The 27120-nt window shown below is 41.5% G+C and overlaps 2 protein-coding genes across 7 annotated transcripts in view; one reads left to right on the forward strand and one right to left on the reverse strand.

Annotated features, from left to right (window-relative positions):
* The window catches only part of GPM6B (glycoprotein M6B), a 119274-nt gene extending 96974 nt beyond the window's left edge, over window positions 1-22300 (forward strand). For both annotated transcript variants that reach the window (XM_066620063.1, XM_066620062.1), the window contains exons 2-7: window positions 7043-7229; window positions 9247-9403; window positions 15691-15862; window positions 18001-18074; window positions 19349-19414; window positions 20986-22300. In XM_066620063.1, coding sequence (XP_066476160.1) covers window positions 7043-7229; window positions 9247-9403; window positions 15691-15862; window positions 18001-18074; window positions 19349-19414; window positions 20986-21066 — 737 coding nt within the window. In that variant the 3' untranslated portion in view covers window positions 21067-22300. The remainder of the gene's footprint in view (window positions 1-7042; window positions 7230-9246; window positions 9404-15690; window positions 15863-18000; window positions 18075-19348; window positions 19415-20985) is intronic.
* Window positions 22301-26485: 4185 nt separating this feature from the next.
* Window positions 26486-27120, reverse strand: part of OFD1 (OFD1 centriole and centriolar satellite protein) — a 32263-nt gene continuing 31628 nt past the window's right edge. For all 5 annotated transcript variants that reach the window (XM_066621965.1, XM_066621967.1, XM_066621969.1 and 2 more), the window contains one exon: window positions 26486-27096. In XM_066621965.1, the coding sequence (XP_066478062.1) occupies window positions 27048-27096 (49 nt within the window). In that variant the 3' untranslated portion in view covers window positions 26486-27047. The remainder of the gene's footprint in view (window positions 27097-27120) is intronic.

Here is a 27120-nt window from a genome sequence, read left to right on the forward strand (position 1 = left end):
AGGATTTGGTCAACCTACACATCATCCAAACATGTTGAGTCATGAGAACAAGTCCTCTCTATATATGTAAAATCCATCTCACGTTTCCAGTCCAGCCTTGGCATCCACGGGGGTTCTGTTCCTGAATGTGTCAGGCTTGTGTCAATGTCCAGTGAATGTATCACATCCAAGAGTCAGGTTGGTCCTACACCATGGGTTTGGAACCCATCAAATCTGTAGGTTCCAAATCTATGGACGTAGAAGACCAACCTGTATGTTGTCACCTTTGGCACAATATAAGTTCACTATACCTGGGTAAATGTTTAGTTAGAAACAAAACCTTGTCAAAGCTGGATCTAGGGCAGGGGTCTCTAAACGTTTTGGCCAGAGGGCTGCATCAAATATCTGGCATGGTGTAGGCTGATAGGCTCCTGGCTCAACAGGTGGAACCTTAAACTACCGCGAAGGCCATTTCCAAAATGTTTGGAGTGCATCTGCCTATCTTCCTATAATTTTTGAATGATGATCAGTTCAAAAGCACATGGTCTTTTTCATAATGTTATTGATAGTATGTTTCTAATGGCCTTTGTAGAGTTTATGAAACAAGAGTGTTCTTGCCAGATCGCTTACAGCCAGTTCCAACCTAATTCATCTGAAACGGAAGTCATTGATCTCAAAAAGAATTAAAACATGATTTTGTATGACTATTTGTCTGTGGCAAGGGGTAGTGTGGCTTATCCTTTGAATGTTCTTGCACACCTGGAACCTGTTGACTGCATGATTTCAGGAGCTTAGCAGCTCCTGGTAAGCATCAGCCTCGAGCATTCAGAAGACCCATTGTCTTACTGAATAATCAACCAGTGGTGGCCTGCTATATCAAAACGATTGTGTGAATTGACCCCTATTCCTTGTAAGCCCACTGGCAAGGCAAATCTATATAGCATTATTTTGTTACTCATGAGCACATTGCCAGCTCACTTTTAAAAGGATAATAATGAAAACTAGTTTAGAACTTGTCCAGAAATACTTGCAGTTGTCACTGGTCACAAGTGTGACTGTCATAAGTGTGTGCAAGCATCCCCCCCCCCAACTTCCCTGATGAGCATTTAGAATAGGGGTGTCAAACATAAGGCCCGGGGGCCGGATGCAGCCCCTGGAATCTCTTTATCCAGCCCTCAGCTGCTGAGTAGTGCTGAGGTGTTCCTGCTGAAAGGGCAGCCTGCATGAAAATTGGGCTCTTCCATATTTTGAAATATGATCAAGATTTGCATATTTTCTCTTCTGTCATTTGCAGCTAATGAGTTCATAAGTGAGAAAAAATGTTTATTTTTGGTTATGACCTGTTTCATGACATCACTTCCTGCCTAATGACATCACTTCCAGCCCTTAGCAGGCATCGTGAATGCTATTCGGCCCTCGGTACGAAACGAGTTTGACACCCCTGATTTAGAAGTTACCAGTATAAACAGGGCTCAGGTCAAAACTCCCAACACTCAACGTCAATGTGCACATGGTGCACGGTCATAGCGCACACCCCTGAGAATTGCCTATGGTTTATTCAGTTCATAGTGCCGCCTTGTACATGGATCGCCCATGCTGGCTTGTGCATAGTTTTCCTTTTTTTCCCCCAGCATCCTGCGGGGACTGCAGTTTCCATGAAGTTTGGTTCCTGTTCCTTTTTCCAAAAACAAAAAGAGTGTGCGTGCACTTGTGTCTGTGTGTGGGTGTGCAGATTTGAGAGCTTTTCATTCCCCAGAGAATAATCTCAGTCCTTGTTTTAGCCGGCCCCCTTTTGTGAGTGCGTTAAATCTGTAGCCAGGTTCAACCGGCAGCTCTGGGCAAATCATTGAGCTGTTATTAACCTGCTTCCATGGTAACTGCTGCTCACAAGCCTAAGGACAAAAAATGTTTTTATTCTGCTGAACTGCACAAAAGGTTCTAGTGAAGCTTTAGACAAAATGGCCATTGAAAACCCGCGGCACTGATGTGTGTGTCTGTACTGTACAGTTTATATTGAAACTGTTTTGCTCAACTGTGTTAGGGTCGTGTTGAACACTGTCAGTGTACTTGCACATTCTATTTTTAACATTTTCCACCATATTTTTGTAAAGGGGGTTATTTATTCCATTTGTGTTATTGTTTTCCGAGTAGGGTTTTCATCTGTTGTTCAAAGAGTGGAAGCCATATTATTTGTCATTAGCTCTACTAGCCTGTCCGTAATTATGAATGTTTCTCAGTTGTCCCCTTGTGGCAATTTAATTGCTTCCACGCCATCTGGGGATTCTTTTTTGCTTGGGATTAGGCTGACAGGTAAACTGTTGTGGTTTTTTTAGCAAAGCAGACCATTTAATGAATTGTATAATATAAAACACAAAGATGGACGTAAAGGTTTAGAGATGGGAATTTATTCAGATTTGGATGCGTCATTGGTTTCGCCCATGTGATGCACACCAAAGTGGACTCTACACATAAAAATTGATATAGGCAAATATCCGAATATTGATCTTGGAAACAGATGTCATGAATCCTACTTGGCTCCTGCCTTTTTGAAACGAAAAGTGAATGTATGTATGTCCACTTAATCAAGAGTGTGTATGGACGTGCCAGAGAGCCACAACTTTATGCATTTTGTGCTTATTAAGGGGGAGAGGGATGAACGCATACCCCAGTATGTATTTACCTAACTACACTGAGCTAAATTTACGGTACAACTCTGAAAATGGTCAAACACCATGTTTTGCAATTTTGTTATTTGTATATCTCAGAATGAGTGTTGGGTGAACTCTTCCTCTGCCGCCCACATCTCTTTGGACTGACAGTGTTATTTTCCCTGAAATCAGAGACATAGCCTAGTTGTATTTGAAACCGTGCAAGTTAGATCAGACCCATTGCGTCCCCATTTCAATATTTCCTTCCTGTGAACCTCCATTCAGTCAAGTGGTGTCTTGGACTGTGAAGTCACTTGATAACTGCAAGTTACTTGGTAGAAGGTGTGGGCTGGAGGTTGAGATGTTGCCTTGCCTGAAAAAGCTAAACAGGATCAGTTGCTTCGAAGGGAGATCAAAATATGTATGAGAAGCCGCTGGCATGTATCTGGGGGGAGTGTGGAGGAGTCCGCTGGCAAAAAATGGATAACATCTTGAGTACTGGTCTGAAGTTTGGTTTGCAGCTGTGTGTAAGAGCTTGGAGCATGCAAGAGTCAGCAGCCAGGATGATGACTACACTAGGAAGAGAAAACATCTGGAGAAATGGAAGGTTCTATGAGATTTTCTCATAGAATAATACTTGTAAAAACCTCATTGAAAAATGGTGTTTGTGTTCAGCCTACCTTTGTAAACTGCCTTGAGTCTATGAGAAAGGTGTTATATAAATACAAGCAGGCCAACAGGAATTCTGCTTCCTGTTAGTCTCTCTGTAGTGTGCAGGCTAGTTGCCTACATCCTTAGTAGGCTAGTTGCCTACTAGTTAAACAAGGAACACCTGTGCTGCAAGCTCTTCTACAGTAAAACAAAAGTAATGTAATGGGTGCATGGGGACCGCTATCTATACAGATGTTCCCCATATTCACTGTTTCTGTATCCACTGTGGGTTTGCCAGAACTCCTGCAGATACAGGAACCCTCCTGTACTACAATAAAATAAATAACACAGAGATCAGCAAAATGGCAGTCTTTCTTTTCTGAACAAATGAGTCGTCATGAGTATTTGCAAAGGTGGTGTAGGAGAGAGAAGTGTGGCTTGGTCCAAGTCCAAACCATCTTTTCACATAAGCTGAATACATTTTTCAATTACCCCTTGTAGTTAGCAACAGTGGGGAACCAGTTCAAACATTCATCAGTATATATCTTACAGACTGTACCTTCTCAGGAGAGACTTGAGAGAAAATATGGTTGGGAAGATTCTTCACATGGGAACCTTCCCACATGGGCAAAGCTGTTACATCTAAGGGAAGGTTAGGCTGTAAGCCTTTTCTTTGGCATGGTCATGTCCCAGTAAGCAAAGAGCTACTCACTTAGAGAAGTTTTCAGACTCTTTCACATAGGGAAGCTTTTGGGTTCCAGTACAAGTCTTTGCGGTTCTGTATTCGAGGTATAGTCTCCTGATCAGAATTTTTGGTTGGACGCTGAAGATGCATTTTTTGAATTTTCTTTAGGGAATTTATAAAGTTAGAACTTCCTTTCATTGTTTTATTTTCTATTTTTAATATATTCCTTTGAATATATTCCTGAAGAGGGTCATTAGGAAGAGTCATAGCAACTCTTAGTCTATGGGATATATGTTAAGTATTAATTTTTGAACTAAGTTCAATACCCTTTGACAGTCTTTATCTTGTCCCTTCATCAACAGATATGGCATAAGATAGTAACTTTGCCAAGCTTAACCTGGATCCATAGTGAGTTAACTGGATCTCCATGTGGAAATCCAGTATTCTGTTCACTGAACCATGCAGCTGAACGAAGACCAAAACTTCACATGAAGGGCAAAAATAAATATGGTAAACAAATGTTTGCTCTGATTTCAGATGAAGCGAGGAAGCTGTCTACTTCTAATATAAATGATATTGGTTCACTTTCCTTGTTGTGCTTCATTATTTGAAACCATTTCTTCCTTGTCCAGCTTTCTTTCAGTATTGGATTGATACTGGGGGAAAGATGCTTAGAGCAGCCGTTGCCCCAGTTTTAATGAAACAATCATCCTCCTTAAAGGTGTTGTTTGAAGTAAATGGTCTTTTGGTTATTTCTTTGGTAGTTCCATGGTACTTTCAGTGATGCTCAACCTATAAGATTCGCCATTTTGAACTCCACCTAGAATCTCCATCACAACAAGTCCAACATCACAGTTGAGCTCCTTTCCTTTATGCTTCATTTTTTATATTACTGTGAAGCTCCCTTCTGAGCGGTTTGCCTAATTAATTTAGTTGCATTTGAGGGCTTGAAGGCATTTTCATTTTCTGAGTAGATTTGTGCTGTGGAATGCTTCCAGAGCATCTGCTTTTAAACTGGCATGGTGCAAGTAGTGGGATCTTTCTAAGCGACTAAGATGATTACTGGGCTGGGGCACCTTCCTTATGAGGAAAGGCTACAGCGTTTGGGCCTCTTCAGCCTAGAAAAGAGGTGCCTGAGGGGGGACATGATTGAGACATACAAAATTATGCAGGGGATGGACAGAATGGATAGAGAGATGCTCTTTACACTCTCACATAACATCAGAACCAGGGGACATCCACTAAAATTGAGTGTTGGGAGAGTTAGAACAGACAAAAGAAAATATTTCTTTACTCAGCGTGTGGTTGGTCTGAGGAACTTCTTGCCACAGGATGTCATGATGTCATCTGGCCTGGACATCTTTAAAAGGGGATTGGACAAGTTTCTGGAGGAAAAATCCATTATGGGCTACAAGCCATGATGTGTATGTGCAACCTCCTGATTTTAGAAATGGGCTGTGTCAGAATGCCAGGTGCAAGGGAGGGCACCAGGATGCAGGTCTCTTGTTATCTGGTGTGCTCCTTGGGGCATTTGGTGGGCCGCTGTGAGATACAGGAAGCTGGACTTGATGGGCCTATGGGCTGATCCAGTGGGGCTGTTCTTATGTTCTTATGAGCATTTGGTAAAAAGTCTATAAAATTTGAACCAAAAGCTTGAGACAAATTTCCTCTTCTGGATCCATCTGTATGCTCTCCAAAGCAAGAATTTGAAGCGTGATTTCTGAAGAGAGAGAGAAGGAGAAAGTAATTTTTGTTTGTTGTATATGTGTTCAAAAGAACTTCACATACATTATCTTGGTAATCCTTCTAACAAGGCTATAAAATCTATATCATTATTTATTTATTTACTACATTAATATCCCACTTTTCTCCCTGAGGAACACCCAAGGTTGTTTATAAACATAAAAACCAAATATGTTAAACAGCAATATGTTTATATTCTCCCTGGGTGCAATCCTAATCCACTTTCCAGCACTGACATAGGGGCATTGCAGCTCCAAAGTAAGGGAACAAACATTCCCTTACTTTGAAGAGGCCTCCGTGAGTGCTGCCCAACTGCAGGATGCAGTATACACCCCATTGGCACCGCTATGCCAGCGTTGGAAAGTTGGTTAGGATTTGGGCCTCTTTTTCTCTCTCTCTAAAACAACCTTGACATCATAAAAACACAAAACCAGCAGCACTGAAAAAGGGCAAAGCTTGTAAAATCTAAAACAGCATGGAAGTAAAAGAGTCAGATAAAAAGCCATGACAGAAGGCTAATCAAAAAAGAAATGTCTTTAGGCCCTGCTGGAAAGCCTCTAAGGAGGGAGCAGTTCATAAACTGAGAAGAAGGTAGTTCCATACGTTTGATGCCACTACTGAGAAGGGCCTGCTTCCCCATATTCCAGTAGTTTTGAGACTAAGGGCGCAATCCTAACCCCTAATGTCAGTGCTTTCCAGCACTGGCATAGCGGTGCCAATGGGACGTGTGCTGCATCCTGCAGTTGGGTGTCACTCAAGGAGGCCTCCTCAAAGTAAGGGAATGTTTGTTCCCTTACCTCAGAGCTGTATTGCTGCTGCTGGAAAGCACCGACATAAGGGGTTAGGATTGCACCCTAAGAGAGTGTGGCTTGCCGAAAGCATCATTTAGCATGCTCATGGTTCTGGTGAGATTTGAACCTGGGGATTCGCTGGTTGCACTCCTAACCAGTATGTTCCTGAGATGTAACAAAGAGCAGCATGGTGCACTGTTTAGAAGACCTGATATTTTTTGTTGCCTGCCCTTCATTTCGAGATGCAAGTTGTGTCTTGCAGGAAAAAGCCAGCCTGTTCCCTTTTGCAGCCTCCATAAATTTGCTTCCTCTCTGACCTTTCATTTGAAACAGATCACAGAATTGGTGTGTTGTCAGTCTTGTGCTTTGAGATTGTACATAGTTCTAAAATGGCAGGTCATTTGGCTAAAGCAGAAAGTGTTGTCCATTCTTTTGGTCCTCAACATTTTGCTAATTGCTAAAAGTGCCTGGACCTTTTACAAGTGATTTTGTCTCGTACATAATGTTACCTGTGCTTTTTTCTTTTCTTCTTCTTCTGTGCTTAGGTTGCTTTGAGTGTTGCATTAAGTGCCTGGGAGGAGTTCCATATGCTTCACTTGTGGCCACGATTCTGTGCTTCTCTGGGGTAGCTTTGTTCTGTGGCTGTGGCCATGTGGCACTCGCTGGGACCATATCTATCCTCGAACAGCATTTTTCCACAAACTCCACTGACCATGCTTTGTTATCTGAAGTGTAAGTATGAAACCCAATTTCTTGCTTCACGGAACAGTTGCAACAAAGCATCCATATAAAGTGCAGTTGTCCAAAGTGGGGAATGTGCATACATGCTAACTCAACAGACCAGAAAGTTGCTAGTGTATTTCAAAGTGTGAGTGTCTCTTGCTGAGTTCATCTCAAGCAAAGCATTTATAGGAATTTATAGGGAAATTTTTCAAAAATTAGATAGTTTTGATTAGTTTCATTTGTCAAGAGGGAAAAGATGGGCTTGCCCACCTCTGTTGCTCTTAGGAGCTCAGAATATACCTTCACTTCAAATATTTATTTAAAAGATTTTTATCCTTTCCTCTGCTGGAGCAGATGCCCAAGGTGGCTTACAATTTATAGATTTAAAAAGTACAATTTATAAAAAACAATGAATAAACTCAAATAAAGTAAATAAATAAACCAAGCAACCAACTGGAGGAAGGCAAAACTATTAACACTCAAGGAACTGCTATAGAGGCACAGGAGGCAGGCAGACAACAGTCCTGCCTCCTGTGTGTCTACAGCCGTCCCTCTAGCGGATTAAAGGGCAGGAAAGCAGTGAGAATCGAACCAGACAAGGATCACTCTCACCAACCTCCGGGTCCAAATATGTTGTCTAATTCTGCAAAGAAAACAAAACCAAGTGTAGCAGTACATCTCCAAGAGATCATAGTTACACCAGCTCCATAGCAACTGAAGACAGAAAAGTAACAGCTGCCAGGAGATTGCAGACCACTAAAAATATACTGGAGAGAACAGTGTTGTTTTGCTGTGCCTCTATCTAAGCAAATAATGCAATGCCCTCTCTAATCACTGCCAAGTGAGGCACTCTGGCAGCATGTGAAATCTTGCACGTACGCATATGCCGTAGGAACCTGCCTAACTCTGGGGTCAGAATGCTGGTCCATCTTGCTCAGTACTGTCGGCACTGACTTGTAGTGGCTCTCCAGCTTCTCAGTTAGAAATGTTTCTCTTCCCTACATGAATGAATGAATGAATAAACCTTTATTAGGCATAGAGTTCCCTGCATTTTAAATCCACTTTTCTGTATTGCTTACCATTTTTTGCCACCCTGTTTCTTGACTAGGAGAGTTTGTGCTGCAATAAGTCCATGTGGTGGTGGGGGTTGGATTGCATTGCTAAGGGGGCTGCAGGGACTGGCATTCACTTACCAGTCCCTGCTACATTCTCCTGAGGGTGCGGGGATCCCTGCGTGACCATCTGCAGGGCTCCCTGAAGCTTAAAAAGTGAAAGTGGAGCTATCGTGCGCCACCTCTGCAAAACCGGAAGTGGAGCGCGATTGCTCCGCTTTTTCTAAGCTTCAGGGAGCCCTGTGGAGGGTTGCGCAGGGCTCCCCACACTCCCAGGAGGCTGCTGCAGGGACTGGTAAGTAAATGCCAGTCTCTGCAACCCCCTTAGCATCCCTGCCTCCCCCTACCCCCGCCCTTAAGGGATCAGAGACCAGGGCACTCAGGCTGGGGTGTCACGATGCCCTAGTTTGAGAAGCCCTAGACTAGACTCTCTAGACCAGTGATTTTCAACCACTATGCTGCGGGATATTGGTGTGCAAATGAATGGTCCACAGGTGTGCCAGAGAAGTTTAGAGGAGGGCTATATATTAGTAGAGCCATTGAGGGATGTGAGCCCCCTGCCAGCAGTGCAGTGTGCCTTGTCAATTGTCAAAAAAACCCTGATGATGTGCCTTCACATGTTTAGCGTCTTGTCAGTGTGCCGTGAGATGAAGAAGGTTGAAAATCAGTCACCTAGAACGCCTCCTTATAATATACAACTCTGACCTCAAGTACCTTAGCCCCCATTCTGGCCCATTTCCCTGCAATCTCTGCAATCATTCTGATAACATTGTGCCTTGGGAATTTTGGCTGGAACTGCTATGAATTTCCGATGCTACCCTGAAGAAGTTCACTGTTTCCTCTGCAGTTTGTTCACCTCTGTGTATGAACGTGAAAGAGACTACATGGCCAAATCCTGTTTGTTTCCTTCTCAGAATAAAGCTCATGCAATATGTGATCTATGGCATTGCCTCGTTTTTTTTCCTGTATGGAATTATTCTCCTGGCGGAGGGCTTTTATACAACGAGTGCTGTGAAGGAGCTGCATGGGGAATTCAAGACAACCATCTGTGGCCGCTGCATCAGTGGAATGGTGAGTATGATACAGTGAGTATCAATGATACTCTTTGCAATCACACACCTGATTACTTTGTCCCTTTGTCTAGCATTGAGAGTCATGGCAAACTCTGATGCCCTCCATTTGGGTATGCTCCAATGCCAGTTTTGCCCAGTGCATGGTGATGATAGAGGCCAGTTTAGGGTGATATCCTAGTTAACAATAGCTGGGTTTCCAATGGACCCATGCCATAAAGGGCTGATTAGAAATGTATGGGCATGTCAACCCTGTGCTTCAGTTGCTATGTGCCTGGTTTCCAGGCCATGCCCTTCTGTGGAACTCCCAAAGTCGTACGTAAATGGGCTCAGTTCAGCTTACTGGAATACACTGGCATGCGTATCCAGCATCCCATCATTGCAGCCATAATATGGACCCTTTGTTCTGATTTGGGACAAGAGTTTTATAATGTGCATGATGATCAGTTTTTGCTTCCTAACTCCAAACTGCAGTCAAGGACTGCCTCACAGCTTGTCATAGATCAGCAATTCAGCCAGTTTTCCTACAGTGGGAGTCAGACTGGAAGGGTAGTTCCACTCTGGTTGACACTCTGACTATTATCACTGTGGAATAATGATGTCCCCACATCCTTGTATTGTGACACACTGGTCACTATTTCTGTGTTTTCCCACCTCAAATCTCATGACTCTTTCTTCCACTGCCCTCCTCCATCTCCATCCTCAATTCTGCATGTCATAGATCTGCTCATCTACTGACCACTTCGTGGCCATCCCAACATCGTGAAGTTTAGTTTCCCACTTGCTATTCCATAGCCCCATGGCACACGCCTAGTTCCCCTGAGTGGCTTTCTTTCACATCTGAGTGAGATAGACAGTTGCTTTCTTCCAGTCATACACTGACTTATACCTGAAGCAACCTTGCACCTGTTCTTACTCTCCAAGGAAACTCTTGATCTTCTCAGAGGTTTCTCAGCCACCCACTCACAGTCAAGAAAAAGGGAAAGAGGCCATAGGAGAGCAAATTAAAATGGAAGAGGTAGGGTTCTATCAGGAGCTTCTGGCATACTGAAGGTCCCATTCTGCAGTCTGGATATTGTTTGCAAGGCTTGATATTCACTAAGCTTTAATTGGTGGTGGGCAGAGGTACAGAAATAGAATGACATGAAAATCTCATGTCTATACTGCAGCTAAAACCTTTAAAGCTTAAACTTTTAAAGCTCACCTACATGAATTTAAAAAGAAATGTCAACCCAATGAAAAAGAGATGACTGGTTCTCACCCACATTCTCCTAGGACTTGGGAATGGGGTCTTGGGGATGGGGCTGTACAGGTGGAGCCTATGTATCCATGGATCTGGCTCAACGCAAGACCTGTGTTGAGCCTGATTTGGCCCAATCTGAAGCCTTTGAAGGCAACGCCTCCGGGAGTTATTCTGAGTTCTGTAGACTCCTATAGAATGGCCTCTGGAAGTCCTAGAGCTGAAAACTGGAACTGCCTTTTTAGGAGCTCCGGAGGCCATTCTGAGGCCTTTATAGGCCGTTTACAGTTCGGAGCCCCACTGGGGCAGAAAACGGTAAATTTCGTTATCTGCGGTTTTCAGTATCCACGGTGAGAAGGGGTTCGGGAACGGATCTACTGGCATCTCCATATCAGGGTGGGAGAAATCCTGTCTGAACCCTTGGAGAACTACTGCCATTCAGTATCTATGTTGCTGAACGGGAGGGACCAATGGTCTGTCTCAGTATAACGCAGCTTTCTATGTTTAGTAACAAGAATAAAAGTTCTGAAGTAGTTTCTAAAAATTGAAAAATTCAAATTCTAAAAATTCAAGACTGATATCAGTGGACACAAGTCATACAGCTGCCAGAGTAAAATACTTTTGGTTGTGGTTATAGTGCATTTGTGTTTTCATGTGTGTTGCCTTTGATTAATCTTTTTATTTGATAAAGGAGAGAAAAAATACATGAGTCAGTAAATACTAGACAATAAGAGCTACTTCGGTAGACTGCACTGAAAAAGCAAAAGAAATGTAAAGAACTCATGAAAAAGTGAGATTCCGTTGCTTGACTTTTTACTTAATTTTTGATTAAGAATCTTTAATTGTAAAATCAGGGTATAGTACACACAATATAACTGTTTTTCCTACTTAATACCATAGCATTTAAAGTATCTAACAAAAGGATATAAAATTTAGTAAGGAGCATCAAATCCAGAAATTCCTGATTGGAATTGATAGAGGATTCATATCAGTAACCACCAGTTTCTATTAATTATGTTTTGTTATTTAGCAGTTGATGTTTGAAGGGTGATTATTACTTAAGCTTTGGTTAACTGTTCACAGAATCTTTTTGAGTCATTCCACCTTCTTTGGGTTTGATTTCTGTACACCCTCTATTGTCCATATACCTAGAAGAGGTTTCTGATATTTTCTAGGTGTAAGCTGTTTTTTGTGTTTTTTTTTAGCATAATTGAGAAGATGTACTGCAGGTCAAATGGCATTTGTAACTGAAACACTGCAAAATATTGATAACTATTTTCCAGACTTTGACCACTCATTTGCAACACTACCACCCATAATAAACAGCCTCTTTTAATGAATTGGCAGTACCCACATTTATCATTTCCTATATTACAAACATAACTAGCCACAACTAGAGGTGAGGAAATCTTGGATTTAATCCTGAGTGATGCCCAGCGTCTGGTGCGCCATGTCAGTGTGGACAAGCTACAGAAGAACAATGATGACAGCGCTGTTGGATTCAATATCTAAGTGGAAAGTTGCCACATGAAGGGCATGTGGAACTATTATATCCCCAAATCTGTATGATGTGCTGTCTTGTTTAATTGAACTGATTTTCTTTCACATTCCATTGGAAACTGGAAGTATCCCTGCATCTTCAATGAGCCTGTGACATTTGGAATAGGCTAGCTACTTGACATGGCGACATCCTATGTTCTCCTTTTCTTTCTTAGCAAGCAAGTCCTTTGAAAAATCAGTAGGAAATTTTACTAACAGAATGTGTCTCCCAAAGCCAGTGGACATCAAACCCTGGCCCTTAGGCCACATCTGGCTCCCGCCACGATTGTTTCCCCCCCCCCCCCACTCCCAGTGAACAGATCTTACCAGGGCCTAATATCCAGTGGTAATGGAATCTCTCTCTGCCCTGTTTCATTGTTTGCCATCCACTGCAATGTCATGTTGGCAGGGCAACATAAACTTTGGAGAAACTTCACTCTTCTTTTCGCATGTTGGATCAAGTGCCTATTTTGTATTTCAGTGCTGGTTGAGTGCAAAATATATGAAGATCTGGCCAGTTGAAATAACATAACATAATCCTCGTAACATAACCCTTGTAGAGGAAAATTAGCCAAAGAACTTGGTGTATTCTGTCCATAGTTGGGAGTGTACAAGTTTATTTTTTCCGCAGCACCTGAGATTTCATGGCAAGATTTTTTAAAAATATTGTTATGTTTGGGGATAATACAGTCTATGCTGGCCTCACACAATGTATTGTTGCTAAAGCCCAAGGCCAATGTGTTACAGCAGGGTTTTGTCATACTGTGGGTTGTGATCTGATGTTCAGTAGGCCTGGGGTTGGGCTCTCCTACGTACCCTTGCATCCAGTTGGCTCCAAACTGGAGCCCTTTGGGTGCATGCGGAGGCCATACTGGGCCTCTGCAGGCCTCAGAAGCTATTGGAAAGTAACTTCCAGTTGCTTCCGGTTGCAGGCAGAGGCCTTCTGAGACCCGGTGCCAGAGAAGGAGGTCATGGTGCCCTGCAACACAGAACACGTGGTTCTTGGTGGGGGGTTAGTTTGAAAACCTCTGCATTAGAGCACCTTGAGGTTTGTACTTCTTGAAGGGAGAGAGAGGTCATGGAACCTTAAAATGGGTCAAACGCTTTATAGACTTTCTCACTGGATCACAGACATCTCAGTGAACACTGACTTATACCTTTAGCTTCAACCCTGGCTAGTAGATGGGGTTTTAAGGAACTGAATAGAGGTATTACTACTCTTTATGACTGCCAAAGGTGTTAAGTGTCAGATTCTAAGTAACTGCAGCAGCACATATTTAAATTTTAAAAGTTGAAGAGAAAACTCATAGAAAGAGGTTGTTTTTTTAAATAAAAATAAAAATTTGGAATTTTTATGAATTCCAATTTACAATGGAAACTTTTTTTCTTTACCAGGAAGTTCTGGTATGTTTTGTGCCCCCTCCTGGAAATACTTTATCTTTAAACTTACCATAGCACATTTTTAAACGCACCAAGTTAAACCAGGAAAACAGCATAGTGTGCAACTTGGACTTTTTACTGTTTCCATAAATTGTACGTTGGCATACAGTTACAGCAAAAAGTGTTAAACTTGATCCCCAAAGTCCCACCATTTCATTTAAAAAAAAGTAATGATTTGTATTTATATTTATGCATATGGGAACTGAGGCCAATGGTGTTGGGTAAGAGTCTCAAAGAAAGTGAGAAGCAAAACTTGTTAACAATCTTGATCTGGAGTCTCTAGTCCAGGGGTACCCAAACCCTAGCCCTGGGGCCACTTGTGGCCCTCGAGGACTCCCAATCCAGCCCACGGGGAGCCCCAGTCTCCAATGAGCCTCTGGCCCTACAGAGACTTGCTGGAGTCCATGCTGGCCCAACAAAACTGTTCTCAGTGTGATGGCCAACTGTTTGACCTCTTGTGTGAGCTGTGGGACAAGGGCTTCCTCTGCTGCTTGCTGTTTTACATCTGTGATGCAGCAGCGGCAGCAAAGGAAAGGCCGGCCTTGCTTTGTGCAAGGCCTTTTATAGGCCTTGGTTTATTCCAAGACCTTCATTCATTCATATAAATTCCATCTCTAATATGATCATTTATGTAAATTGATTCGAATTTGAAATGCAAATTAATTCTTTTTCCCCGGCCCCCGACACAGTGTCAGAGAGATGATGTGGCCCTCCTGCCAAAAAGTTTGGACATCCCTGCTCTAGTCCAAACACATATACCAGAGGTGAGCCGACATATTGGCCACATCATCTCTCTGACACTGTGTCGGGGGCTGGGAAAAAAAGAATCAATTTATATTTTGAATTCAAATAAATTTACATAAATAAATACATTAGAAATGGAACTTGAATGAATAAATGAATGAATGAATGAATTTTACTGAGCTTATTTATAATGTACATGAGATCTGTAATACAGGCATGTAGAACCACATACGAACTATGCACTGTTTGCCACACACCTCTTGCACAGTGAAAACATACAGACCAAGCCAAAACACATGGAGACATAAGTTTGCCACACACAGTGGGGGTGGGGGGTTAAAATAATGCCCAGGGAAAAGCAGAAAACACATGGAGACTATAAAAGGCCTTGCTCTAACTCGGCTTGCATCTGGCGGTCGCAGGCCAGTGTGGGCTCCAATAGTCTCCAACAGGCTAGAGGCTCATTGGAGACAGGGGGCTCCCTGCAGGCCAGATTGGGGAACCCCAAGGGCTGCAAATGGCCCCTGGACTGGGGTTTGTCCACACCTGACATATACTGTATTGAAAATAAGTCGGATGTTTTGTCTCTGTAGTGATTATCTCTATCAAATAGTTCAGAACAACAGACTATGTGATGTCCACTAAATATTTCATGGATAGAATCAGCATAAAATTGTACCTCGTAATGAGTAGTGCCACTGTATTTTAATTTAAGCCTCCTTGAGGTTCTTATTGTTGGTTATATATATATGTGTGTATGGCAAGTGGTTTATTGGTTTCCAGGTGGAACCAGGCATCATAAGAAAGCCTCCAAAAAGTGACTCATACTGTTCTGAAAATTGGGCTGCTTTGCTTAGGTGGGTAGAGATTAAAATGTGTATGTCATACTGTGCCTGTTTGTTTTCCTCTCTAATAGTAGCTGTGTTCGTGGGGAGGGGCTGGCTTTCACTGGACAATCAGCTTGAGGGCAACTGCAAATGTGGACAGTCCATGCAATCTGAACTGTGGTCAATTCGTTTGTATCATGGACTGTGTCCAAACTGCCTTGGCTGTTGCCTTGGCCGTTGAGCAGGAAACAAAATTAAGAAGTCCAATCATGGTACCCTGTCACCCCATGTAGTTAGATCCTATGTAAGTCATACAATTCATAAGCAAAATATTTATGGAAAGAAAAGTCCATACTACAAATGAAACATGAAGACTCTAACACCTCTTTGGTTTTAAAATACAGAGTGTGTGTGTGTGTGTTTGTGCGCACTGAGTCTTCCCAAAAGGGTATCTGCAAAATGGGAGCTCTCTGAAACCTATTTCTCTTCTCTTCACAGTTTGTTTTCCTCACTTATGTGCTGGGGGTTGCCTGGCTTGGGGTCTTTGGCTTCTCTGCGGTGCCAGTCTTTATGTTCTATAACATATGGTCAACTTGTGAAGTCATCAGATCTTTCCCGGCAAATATGACAGTTCCAGCAGACCAGATCTGTGTGGATATCAGGCAATACGGTACTTTTGTTTTAATCCCGATTAAATGCTTTATCCTCTTTCTTTGCCCTGTCTTCAGCAGGGTTGCCTTAGCCTTATGAGATGAACTGAAAAGCAACCAAGTGTGGGGCCCTCTGAACATGTCATTACTTTTTCAATTAATGCAGATTACACCGACCTCTTTCCTGATGCATCCAGTTTAACTGTCTTTGGCAAGTCATTTATCTAAAGTGATTTTGTGCCTGTTATCCGCATTATGATATCAGGCTTTAATAATAAAACAATCAGCAAAATAAACTGCTTAGGCAAGCCTGGTCCCCATCACCAAATAGCTAGAAAACATCTCAAGCTAGTCGCTTTGAATTAAAACATTAAGCTATGTCTCAGCATGTCCTGTTTCTGTGAAACTAAAAATTTGTATGAACCAGTTTGTTTCAGCATTGCCATTTTGGAACAGCAAGACAATCAATGCATTGTTACAGTATAGGAGCTGAGATGAGATTTTTGCACAAATGCTGAAATACCGAACTATTTCTTACAAATTTTCTGAGACCAGAAAAACAAAACAAGATTTAATTGACTGGAATATGAATCTGATCTTCATAATGCCTGTTTGGTGGCAAAACTGGTGTGTTTTAAAATCAAGAATTGGGACTCAGGAAGGAAGATATGAACACATCCAAGGTTGAGGGGCAATAGGTTGAAGGGAGTTGAAGAAGACATGATAGACGTTTAATCCCTTGATTCTCAAAGCCCCATCCAGGCTTCAGTTGATTTTTAGACTTTTGTCATCTTTTGCAGACCTTTTCAATTTCTTTGAAACCATGAGGGCCTAGACACTTGATTTTCTTGTTTAATTGGAGGAGAAAAGCAATGATATTTTTACCATGGGAATCGTATTTAATTTTGCAGATTATACAAATTTATAAAACCTCCAAACACATAGATGTTTTGAGTAAGAGCTGGGTGTTATGTTGTTAAAAGTATATTTGGCCACAGAAGCAAGTCATGCATTTAGCAATTACAGTTGCTCAGTTCAAAGAGATTTCTAAATATTTTCCATTTTCTAGTGTATATAGATAGCTGCATCTCTGAACCTGCATCCTAACCATCTTATATCTGCCTGCTTCTTTGTTTTGGCCAAGTGAACCAAGTCACTGTATGCCCTGGCCAAGGGCTTGAAGGTTGTTTGGGATGTCAGGGAAAATATAACAGGGTCATGATTTACTTACAAGGAGTTCTTTAGTGCTGCAAGTCCTGGAAGGGACAGCCATGAAGTCACGCACAGTGTCACACAGTCCAGTTCAAAGAACAAAACAAAGCAGCATGATATATATACATGAGTTGTTTTCCTCCAAAGTTTAGCTAGGTTACATGAGATGTAGCAGTAATGCAGGTGGGAGCTGTAGTAAGCAAGAGATAACAAAAACAGTGGCTAAACTGCTGTACTGACAAGGCCAGCTACTTGGCAGGAATAGTGCCAACTTGGAATGCAGGCTTGGCAAGCAGAGCAGCCTGCTGCAAACATTGGTCCTTTTACACATCTTTTTTGCTGGAGCTATGCTTATGCTCAGAGATGCTAAGGCCAGGGCATGTTTTGTGGCCTTGAAGCCTAGAGTCACAATATCTATATTTTTGGTAGAATAAGAAAATGAACCTGAATGTAAAATAGTTCAGAGGAGCACAGAAAAGAAGGCTAGAAGAGACAAGAGGGCTAGTAAGGCAGAAAGCCAAGGTTGGAGCCAGGGGAGGAGAGAAGATAAGTCTGAGGTAAATGCCAGTGTCCCCAGTTGCAATCTCAGGTCTTTAAAGAGTCACAAACCCCTCTTAGCACTCTCTTCGCCCAACAGATATAAGCAACGAGCTCGGCATGTGACAGTGTCCGTAGTGATTAAAGCAACCGTTTGTCTGCCATATGGGTATCTGAGATCTGAGAACATCTCTTGGCAAGGAGAATCTATCCTGGCTGTAGAAAGAGAACACAGTTGGTAATTTTGTATTTGCTGATGCCAACTCCAGATTGAACTGGTCAACGTGTGGGTGTGCACTGAAGGAACACAACTTGTATGTAGGTGGGGAAGGGAAGTAGATCTCAGGAAGGGAGAATGATGTCAACCAACAGCTCCAATAATATGTTTTATTTGGTATTTTAACTTCAGGAATCATCCCTTGGAATGCTGTACCTGGCCGGGCATGTGGGTCCGCCTTAGCGGATATGTGCAGCACACCTGAGGTAAAGGAGGGCGTGACATCCAGTGCCATTTTGACAACTCAGACACATTGCCCAATCTTTAAATATTCTTTTGTGTGCCTAAAAAAGTGTTCTTAGTGATTCAAAATCATGACAAAATGTTCTATAGCGTATGTAAGACATCTGCCTGCACCACTTGTTGCTAGGATGAGTATGCTAAGGATAATTGGCCAAGAACGAGCAATGAATTTCTTTTACATAGCTGAAATACATGGTATGAGTCGGAGCCCTTCCACAGTGAGGGCTGCATCAGCTTTTCGTAAAATATGATAATATGGCAGGTGCTGCGAGACAGCCTGTAGGTGTGCAGCACTGTTCAGACTGGGCAATCAAAGGCTGTTTCAGACATCAACAAGTAATGAAGATGCCATGGTTGCCTTGAATGACGGCTACAGAAAGTATTGCTCTCAGTATTTGTTCTCTCCCTAGGAAAATGTTAGTTCATGTTAACTGGGTTCTGTTAAACCACAGCACTGCTCCTATCTAGTGTGTAGCTGCAATTGCCAGACATTGGACAAGTTTTTTGTTCTTCATGCTGCTTTCCAGGTGCACTTCATAGATAGATGTGCCAGGTAAACTAGAATCAGTCATAGGTTCCCCATGCGTGCATGCCTTTTTTAAAAATGCGCCTTTGCATCACTTTTTGAAACACTGCTAAGTTTCAGTGGTGTTGGAGAAAAAATTACTAATGAATATCTAACAGTGTTATGCTGATGTAGCTAACTGTAGTGGCCAAAATGTAGGTGCTTGGAGACAATCCAGTTACACTCAAAATAACAGCTTTAGATGTGTTCCCCTTACTGCATTTCTCCCTGTGATCCACATATGTGGGTCCATGACCACCTGGACAAAACTTGAACAGGATGTGGTACATGACGGAACTGGCAGCACTCTGCTGCTTTACAATAGCCGTAGTCCTGGAAAATGGTGCAGACCCCTGAATTTGGTCCATTCTAGACATTTTCCAGCTGGGTGGAGGAATCTGAGTGTGAACCAGCACTTTTGGCAATATTACTGTTGCAGCAGTGTGACTGAACCCATCAACTTGCAGTACCTACTCAATGCCATAGGATGCGGCTTTGCATTTGCACAGCAGACACTGTGTTCATAAGCAGACACACATGTTCATAAACATGTGTTTGTTGATGCAGCAGCTCATGGGTTGAGACCTTCCTCTAAGAGCTGGATTAAGGTTCAGTAGTGCGCCACAAATAGTGTGCCCCCTGAAACAATTATTTCCCTCTTTACTGTTATAGTTCTATTTGTCTTACCACCTATTCATCGTGGCTTGTGCTGGAGCTGGTGCTACCGTCATAGCATTGGTGAGTACAGTAGTTTTCTGTCTCTTCTACAATAACAAAGTATTCTCCTTTCAGATGTAACCACTCAAATATTTGTGTTTAACTTAATCCAAATCATCATTTTTTTGTGTTTATTGGCGCCTGGCTGTAGTTTCCTCAGGACATTCCAAATAGCAGGCAAGTGCTTACATTTCCCCAATAAAGCTTTGCACCAGAGCAAGCTTGGTAATAGTTTTTTGCTATTTTGTTTAACTCCACCCTGTTGCATGGCCAATTTATGGCATTTTTCTGACTAGAAATATGTTGGCATAATTCTGTAGAATGTCCCTCAGCATCAGGTCACTTCCTAATGTTTCCCTGTCTTTGGAATTAGATTTTCTTAATACTCCTATCTTTCCTGCCTTCAAGTTTTCTGGGAAGCATGAAAACTTACAGTAGTGTCCCCTGGATGTAGGCAAATTTCCTGGCACTGCACTCCTAGTCATGTCTACCCAGAAGTAAACCCCACTGAACTCGGTGGGACTTAAGTGTTGGGCAGCTGTGTATAGGACTGCAGTGTGAAGTGAGCTGTTTACACTGGCCACTTAACCAGAGGGATTTAGGAGTAAGTCCCATATTCTGGTCAAGGAATGGTTTTAACAGCCAACTTCTAAAATTCTGCCTGCCAAATTTAGGTGAAGGACTGGATTCCTGATGATCTTGCCATTGCAGCAGCCAGGCCCACTTCACAGCTTAGGAGCAAATTGCATGTGACTATTAATGTGTATGTTTGGTCCTTTTTTCTTTCACAAACAGTTCAGGGGAGGCAGCGTGTAATAGTTCAAAACTGTGTTAAGGGGCTTTAGCACTTGGCCCTTGCTGTGCTTCCACTCCCAGTCATATACTCTCTGTACACTATTTATGGGTAGGAGTGCTTGGAATGGGATTTTTTAAAAAATATATATGTTGAATAAAAATGTAAAAAGTTGGGGTCTATGCTTTTATTCAAATACAACTTGCATTTTTAATTTAAATTTTTTTAATTGATTACTGGAAAAGTAATCTATTTTAACCAGATGCAGTCCATAACCAGTACAGAGTTGGTTCCAAATCTGGAACATGGAATAATATATACAATATCGTACATTGTTGGCAGGGTAGCAAGGTGAGGTTGGGAGCAACCTGATGGTGCCTGCAGAGTCGTGCCTAAGCCTGCTGGTCCCAGGTCATTCTTGCTGGTGTGGCGTTGGGGTGAGGAAAGCCCATCTGTGACCTTCTGGGTATGTCCAAGGTCAGAAGTTGCCCCTGCTGAGCCAAAAGAGTTGCACGTATAGCACCTCTATTTCTTTTCTCTCTCTCACACACACACACACACCTCCCCACACTGCTATTTGTAAAGCGAGAGAAATAAACAAGGGCCAAACACATGCATTAATCATAACATATGTAATTTGGCCCTTTAATAAAGAGGAGCTGTAATTTTTTGCCACAGCTGTCATGTGAAAGCATTACCTGACATTATATATGGTTTGATTCTAACCACAAAGTACTGCCAGAAAAGGCCTGAGGAATTTGATGTCTCTCATATGCTGTATTTTGTTCTCTTCCACCAGCTGATCTACATGATGGCTACCACATATAACTATGCTGTTTTGAAGTTTAAGAGTCGGGAAGATTGCTGCACTAAATTCTAAATTGCATAAGCCCAGTAAAGAGCTGCACTCTGTAGCTTAAAATACCACTGACACCCTAGACTAAGAGTCTAGCTTTTGAAGTTTGTTAGAGTAAATTGTAAATAGCTTCAGTAAGCATCTTAAAGCATATTAGATTAATACAATTTTATTTCTTGTATATGAATAATGATGTGGGTGAGATTGGGCTATTTTCTATACTAAGAGAGGATTTCGTTATTTTCAGTGATGTTGTAAATCATCCTTTGAAAGGAAGGAGAGTTTTCATTTAACCTCAAGCTATGTTTTCTAACTATCATCTCTGAAACCATTACTGGATCATTTAAGGGCCTGTAATAATTTATTTTGTGCTGTTCACTAACCTGAAAAAAGTAATAAAGCATCTGTTCTACAGTAGATGACATACAAGAGAGAAGCTTGATAATTGCCAATGCCTGCCCTAAGATGGACACAGTGCTGCTCTAAAGTACCACACACTCACCTCTTACTTTCATACAGTCACCTTAAGATCAGCCTTGGTTTCAAAGCCTGTTCACCAGCAACGAAAGTCCATAAATGGGGCTTTCACTTGTCAGATGCTTTGAAAGACAACTACCTAGACACAGAAACATGGCCTCTTCACAGGATCACGTCTAAACCATACCTATTCATTTGTCTTCAGAAGATAATGACCCATATAATTCTCATAGCTGGGGCATATTCTTTTTTTCCAATACACAGTCAATGAGAAACAGCAGATATTGACCAGTGAGGAAAAGGTTAGGTGCTAGTACCATCTCTCAGTGAGCAACTCCCTGAGTGCAAGTATTGGCTATATGGCACAGAAAACAGACCCGGACAACAAAGGTCATCTTTGCTGTAAATTCTGTTTGTCCCAGGCAGCATATCGGAAAGGGACTGACAAGGTCATTATATAAAATGTCTACACCACAAGTTTCCTGATTCCGATGGGGTGGACAGAAATATCCCAGATTGGTTGAGTTGCTCTTGTAGGCTTCAGCATGTAAACTTGCAGAGTATTTTCAAAGCTTTTCAGTTTCTGTTCTTTTGCATTAACTGCTTTTGTTCCTCTTTCTTACTAACTTTTGCCAGCGGCTACTTAGTAGACTTAAGCATGCCATATTCTCAAAGTCTTTAGAGACAAGCCTTTCTGCTTATTTAATAATGTAGAATAACTTTTTTATATTAATCTTACTAGCTGCCTGCTTTGCCTCTTGACATGCTCACTAGCCATCATGCTCACCCTTCTCTTCCAGATCCACTTCCTCATGATACTGTCCTCTAACTGGGCCTACTTAAAGGATGCAAGCAAAATGCAGGCTTACCAGGATATCAAAGCAAAAGAAGAACAGGAGCTTCAGGATATCCAGTCTCGGTCCAAAGAGCAACTCAATTCTTACACATAAATGCTTGCCAGAGTCCTTTGCAGAAGAATTTTGTAGCTCTGACAAATCAACAAGCAGCTCCTCTGCAGAACAGATGTATTTCCAAGCAAATACAGAAGTGTAAAAACTTCACATTCATGCTCCTGGGCCATGTTCATAGGGAAACCTTGCAGTGGATGTCCTTCATTCCTTTATCACTGAGTTTGGAGTTGGGGGCGGGGGGGGGGGTGTTCTCATTCTGGGACACTTTGGAAAAACACAAGTTGCCAAGTCTGGCATCTTTATGGATATTCTTAGTAACAAAAAGTTACTGATGGAACAAAGTCCTTTCCAAACAGGATACCACAGATGGTATCCCACCCTGCAATGATTAGAAGATTTTAAAAAGACTGTATATAATTACACAGCTGTAAGTAACTAAGATTCTAGTTTTGGCTAGATAGTTGATTCCTTTTATTCTGAATGCTGAGAGGTGTGCTTATTTGATACAATTTCAGGAAGTTGCAGATCAGCCTGTTTAGTTTCTGTCTCTCTCAAAATTAAAACTGGAGTTTGTGGACTAAATGCCAGAAGTTTTATTTTCTGAGCCACTCCCTTTTCAAGGATGCTATAAATGAGCCACTATCTTCTACTGCACTTACTGGAGTAAGCTGGGTACTGATGCCCCAAGTTCGTTTTTCTTAAAACAGTTTTGATGGAATGTAGACAGAACCTCAGATCAGGATAATGATTTCCTCCTCTGAAAATAAATGTCAGCTTTGCCTTAATGTTTATTTTCTATAAATGTCTTAAGCATTTATATAGCAGCAGGAGATCATTATCCTGTCTGTATTTTATTAAGGTGAAAAAGTGTTACTTTGTTGAAATTATATTGATTTAATTATTTGAAGTGAGCAGATGAGAGTTTATAGAATTTAAAAAACCCATAGCCATACCGAGCACAGGTCAACCACCCGTCTCAATTTTGGTGCTCAACATGTTTCTAGACAGTGCATATTTGTTCTCTCTTTTAATAAACTTGGTGTTCAGTAAAATATTGGGTGCCATTTTAAAATTGTTTCCCACAGACTTCTGCCTTCTAACATTTTTCAGAAACATTCAGTGCTAGTTTGAGTACTAGTGATGGTATATTTGGTGTGCTATTTTTTAAAGAAAACTATAAATGTTGGAGAAAATTTAAGTACATCAGTGAGTCTTACATCAGTAAAGTCAAGTCATACATCCATGTTAATGTGTGGTTTGATTAGTTTTGAATGTTTGCTGAATATTAAAATGCTCCTTTAGACCATGCAGAAATGTATAAACCTAAAAGTACACATTTCTTTTAAAAGGTTAAAGGAAAAAATATTAATGTGGAAAAAATTCAGGTATTGCATTTGATTTTGTTACATGCCTAATCTGATTTTTTTTTCTTTTTAAAGAGGCAAAATCTATGTAGAGCAGATGAAAAAATAGCTTAGTGTTTGTTTTACCTGTTGCATGGAAACAAACTTCTACAGCAATGCAGGTGGTGATCTTTTTAGTCCAGTGTTTGCAAAAAGGTAACAGATGGTGTCTTAAAGCCTAATTCTTTTCTAATTCTATGTAGCTATTACTGGGAGTTTTTTGAAGTTTTGTTTAAGTAGTCTAATATTTTTTATGTAAAGAGCATTAAATTTTGCTATGTATAAATTTTTGTAACCTAACCGTGGATCAATATTTTCTATCAGTGCCAAGGGCTTCCTGTAGTTATATCCAAGTGTTACAATAAATATTTGTAGATAATAGAATGAAAATTTGTGTATACTTATTTTAAGAATCTTTTCAGACAACAGCAATGGGAGTAGCCACACTCCTCTTGAGCCTAATGCCAGGAACGTTGGTTGGCAACCTTCAGTCTCGAAAGATTATGGTATAAGCCTACAGCACCCGGTATTCCCAGGCGGTCTCCCATCCAAGTACTAACCAGGCCTGACCCTGCTTAGCTTCTGACATCAGACGAGATTGGGCATGTGCAGGGTAACAGTTGCTGCCAGGAACACACACTGCACATATAGAAAAAAGGGGGAAATAGTGCAATAGGGAGATAGATACTTCCTCTTGGTTTTGTGTTCAGATTCAAATATAAATCCTCAGCAAACTGTCCCATGTGATACTTTGTATATAGAGTTGGAGCCTCTTTATTCACATGTTTCATTCCCAGACCACCCATGGATACTGAAAATCATGGATAAAAGAATCTGTGATTTTCAGAGCCTACCTTTGCTCCAAACATGACCAGAGTCTCACATGGCCTCTCCAAGGCTCAGAAAGCCACCTGGAGTGGTTTTATGGCAACTTCAGTAAGTCACTGAGGCTTAGAGAGGCTCCCAGATATGACCAGCGCAAGGTTCTGGTCATGTCTAGGAGGGGCAATCCAAGGGTTTGGCATTCATGGTGGGGCAAATCCATGGATAAACAGGCCCCTACCTGGCATAGACTTTGGTGCATGGGATAGAAGCTGGCTACTTTTGATGCTGCATGCTCCTTGTATACACATTTGCTACAATCAACTAACAGGGTTTCTCAAACTGATAGTTGAAACCGATAAGCTGATAGCCAAGCAGGAAAATGCATGGAGCACCATGGAAAATGAACCTAAGCCACACTATTTACTTGCAAGTAGGTGAACATGCCTCAGTCCACTGCAAAGGGTAGGCTGAGAGGAGTCCAATGCCACCTGAATGGTCCTGATTCAATGAACACAGCACCTAAAAAAACAAGCTGACAATTGTATTAAGCCCTATGGAAAGTAAAACTTAGGGCACAATCCTAACCAGGTCTACTCAGAAGTAAGTTCTATTTTGTTCAATGGGGCTTATTCTCAGGAAAATGTGGTTAGGATTGCAGCCTAAGATACACAGTTGTGTTTACTCATGTATAAGCAAACCTGCCTTGGCTTCTGTTGAAAGTCATGCAAAGGGGAATGCAAGGCCACAAGAACGGTCTTGATCTGATGAAAATGAAGTTCAACAAATGCTCCAGAAGGCAGCTCCCCATGTAATAGAAAAAATTCACCTTAGCTCAAGCCTCTGTTTTTATCCTTCTGAGGCTGTAATCCTAACCACACTTTCCTGAGAGTAAGCCCCATTGAACAAAATAGGACTTACTTCTGAGTAGATCTGGTTAGGATTGCACCCTAAGACTTGTAAAGCTAGATGAGTCCTGAGCTACAAGATTTCCTATACAAGCTGACAGCCTGTCAGAGAAAAGCATTTCACTGTTCAAATGGTATACCTTGTAACTTGTTCTGTCAGTTACTTTAGTCCTTAACTGTTCTCAAGGCAGTCTGCATGCAACTCAATTGTTTTCTGTTGCTCTGAGAGCGACAGCCTCCAAAGGCAGTGAACACCAGTTTGTTTTGCAGTTGAGACAGACTAGCTAAATTAATTTTGTCCTTTTATTTTACATATTGACAGTAAGGCTTGTCTGAAACCTTATGTATAAGCCAGCTACAAAAAAATGCATATCAAAGGTGGTCTCCCCTTTTGGATTTGTTGACAGAACTACTGTCATCTCTAGAGTGTTTCTTATGCCTGAGGGCAAGCAGTCGGACTTCTCTGCCTTGCATATTTCAGTAAGTCTTACAGTTCTGTTGCTCTCTAAGCTTGAGTTCGTAATTTTACTTGCCAAGTCACCTAAAGCCACAGTCTTCTAGTGTCTTCCCTGAAACACTTTCATTGATGCAAGGGTTATGCACCAGTTAGCTCTGAACTCCATAGCCCTCTCTGCCTTACCCAGTCCTTTCTGAGGATGAGGCAGTCTCATCTCAGCACCCCCAGGGTGGATTATCAGCAAATGCAGAGGGCTGCTGGGCCAAAGAGGCATCCTTCTGTGCATGAACCTTAAGGTACAACTCATTGTGACTGCCAGATCAATTCACTAAACCCTCTCTCCACAGCCATTCCCCTCTAAAATTAAACCTAGTATATATTATGTTAATTACTCCATAACACAAGGAAACATCTTGAAAAAGTGTATCCTTCTACTTCGCAAGTCATCTGTTTAGGAGAATTAGGGTCAGCAACATAATTGAGACTCAATCTAGAGAGCTATGGAACGAATTCATTTCTTCCTTGCCCTATTTTTCTAAAGCCTAAGACTATGAAGGAGGAAAAAATGATCTGCAGCAATTTCTGTAGAAAAATCATTGTTTGTGTAAAGTATAGACAATATGTAAACACTTATTGAATGACAAAGCTCAGAAACAAATATCATTTGTACTATGTGTAGTGTCAATTCTTAGGGAATTTAATTTTTCAATGCTATTATTCATTTATCAATCTTCATTGCTGCTCTAATATTTATCTAATATTTATATTTCCTTTTAATAAGCAAACCAATAATTGCGTCTCTTCCCCCCCTCCCAATGCATTTATTAAGTCAAAATCAACCAGGACCACAAACAGAATTTCATTATCTTCAAATGCATGTTACTGGTGCACTGATTCAATGTATTCAGATGTAATGTTTCATTCATTCATAGATGGAAGTCTTCCAAGATTTTAGAGAATCAGTATTGGACTGGTTTTTCTTATAAAAGTTAGTCTTTCTGCTTCAGCAGCCATTATCGGCTAATGTTCACCAGAATTCATCAGGTTCTCCATGAAGCGTGCCTGCAGCACTAATACTAGGGGACAGAGAAGAGTGGATT

The sequence above is a fragment of the Tiliqua scincoides genome, chromosome 3 (genome assembly GCF_035046505.1).
Source record: "Tiliqua scincoides isolate rTilSci1 chromosome 3, rTilSci1.hap2, whole genome shotgun sequence".
NCBI classification, from domain to species: Eukaryota; Metazoa; Chordata; class Lepidosauria; order Squamata; family Scincidae; genus Tiliqua; species Tiliqua scincoides.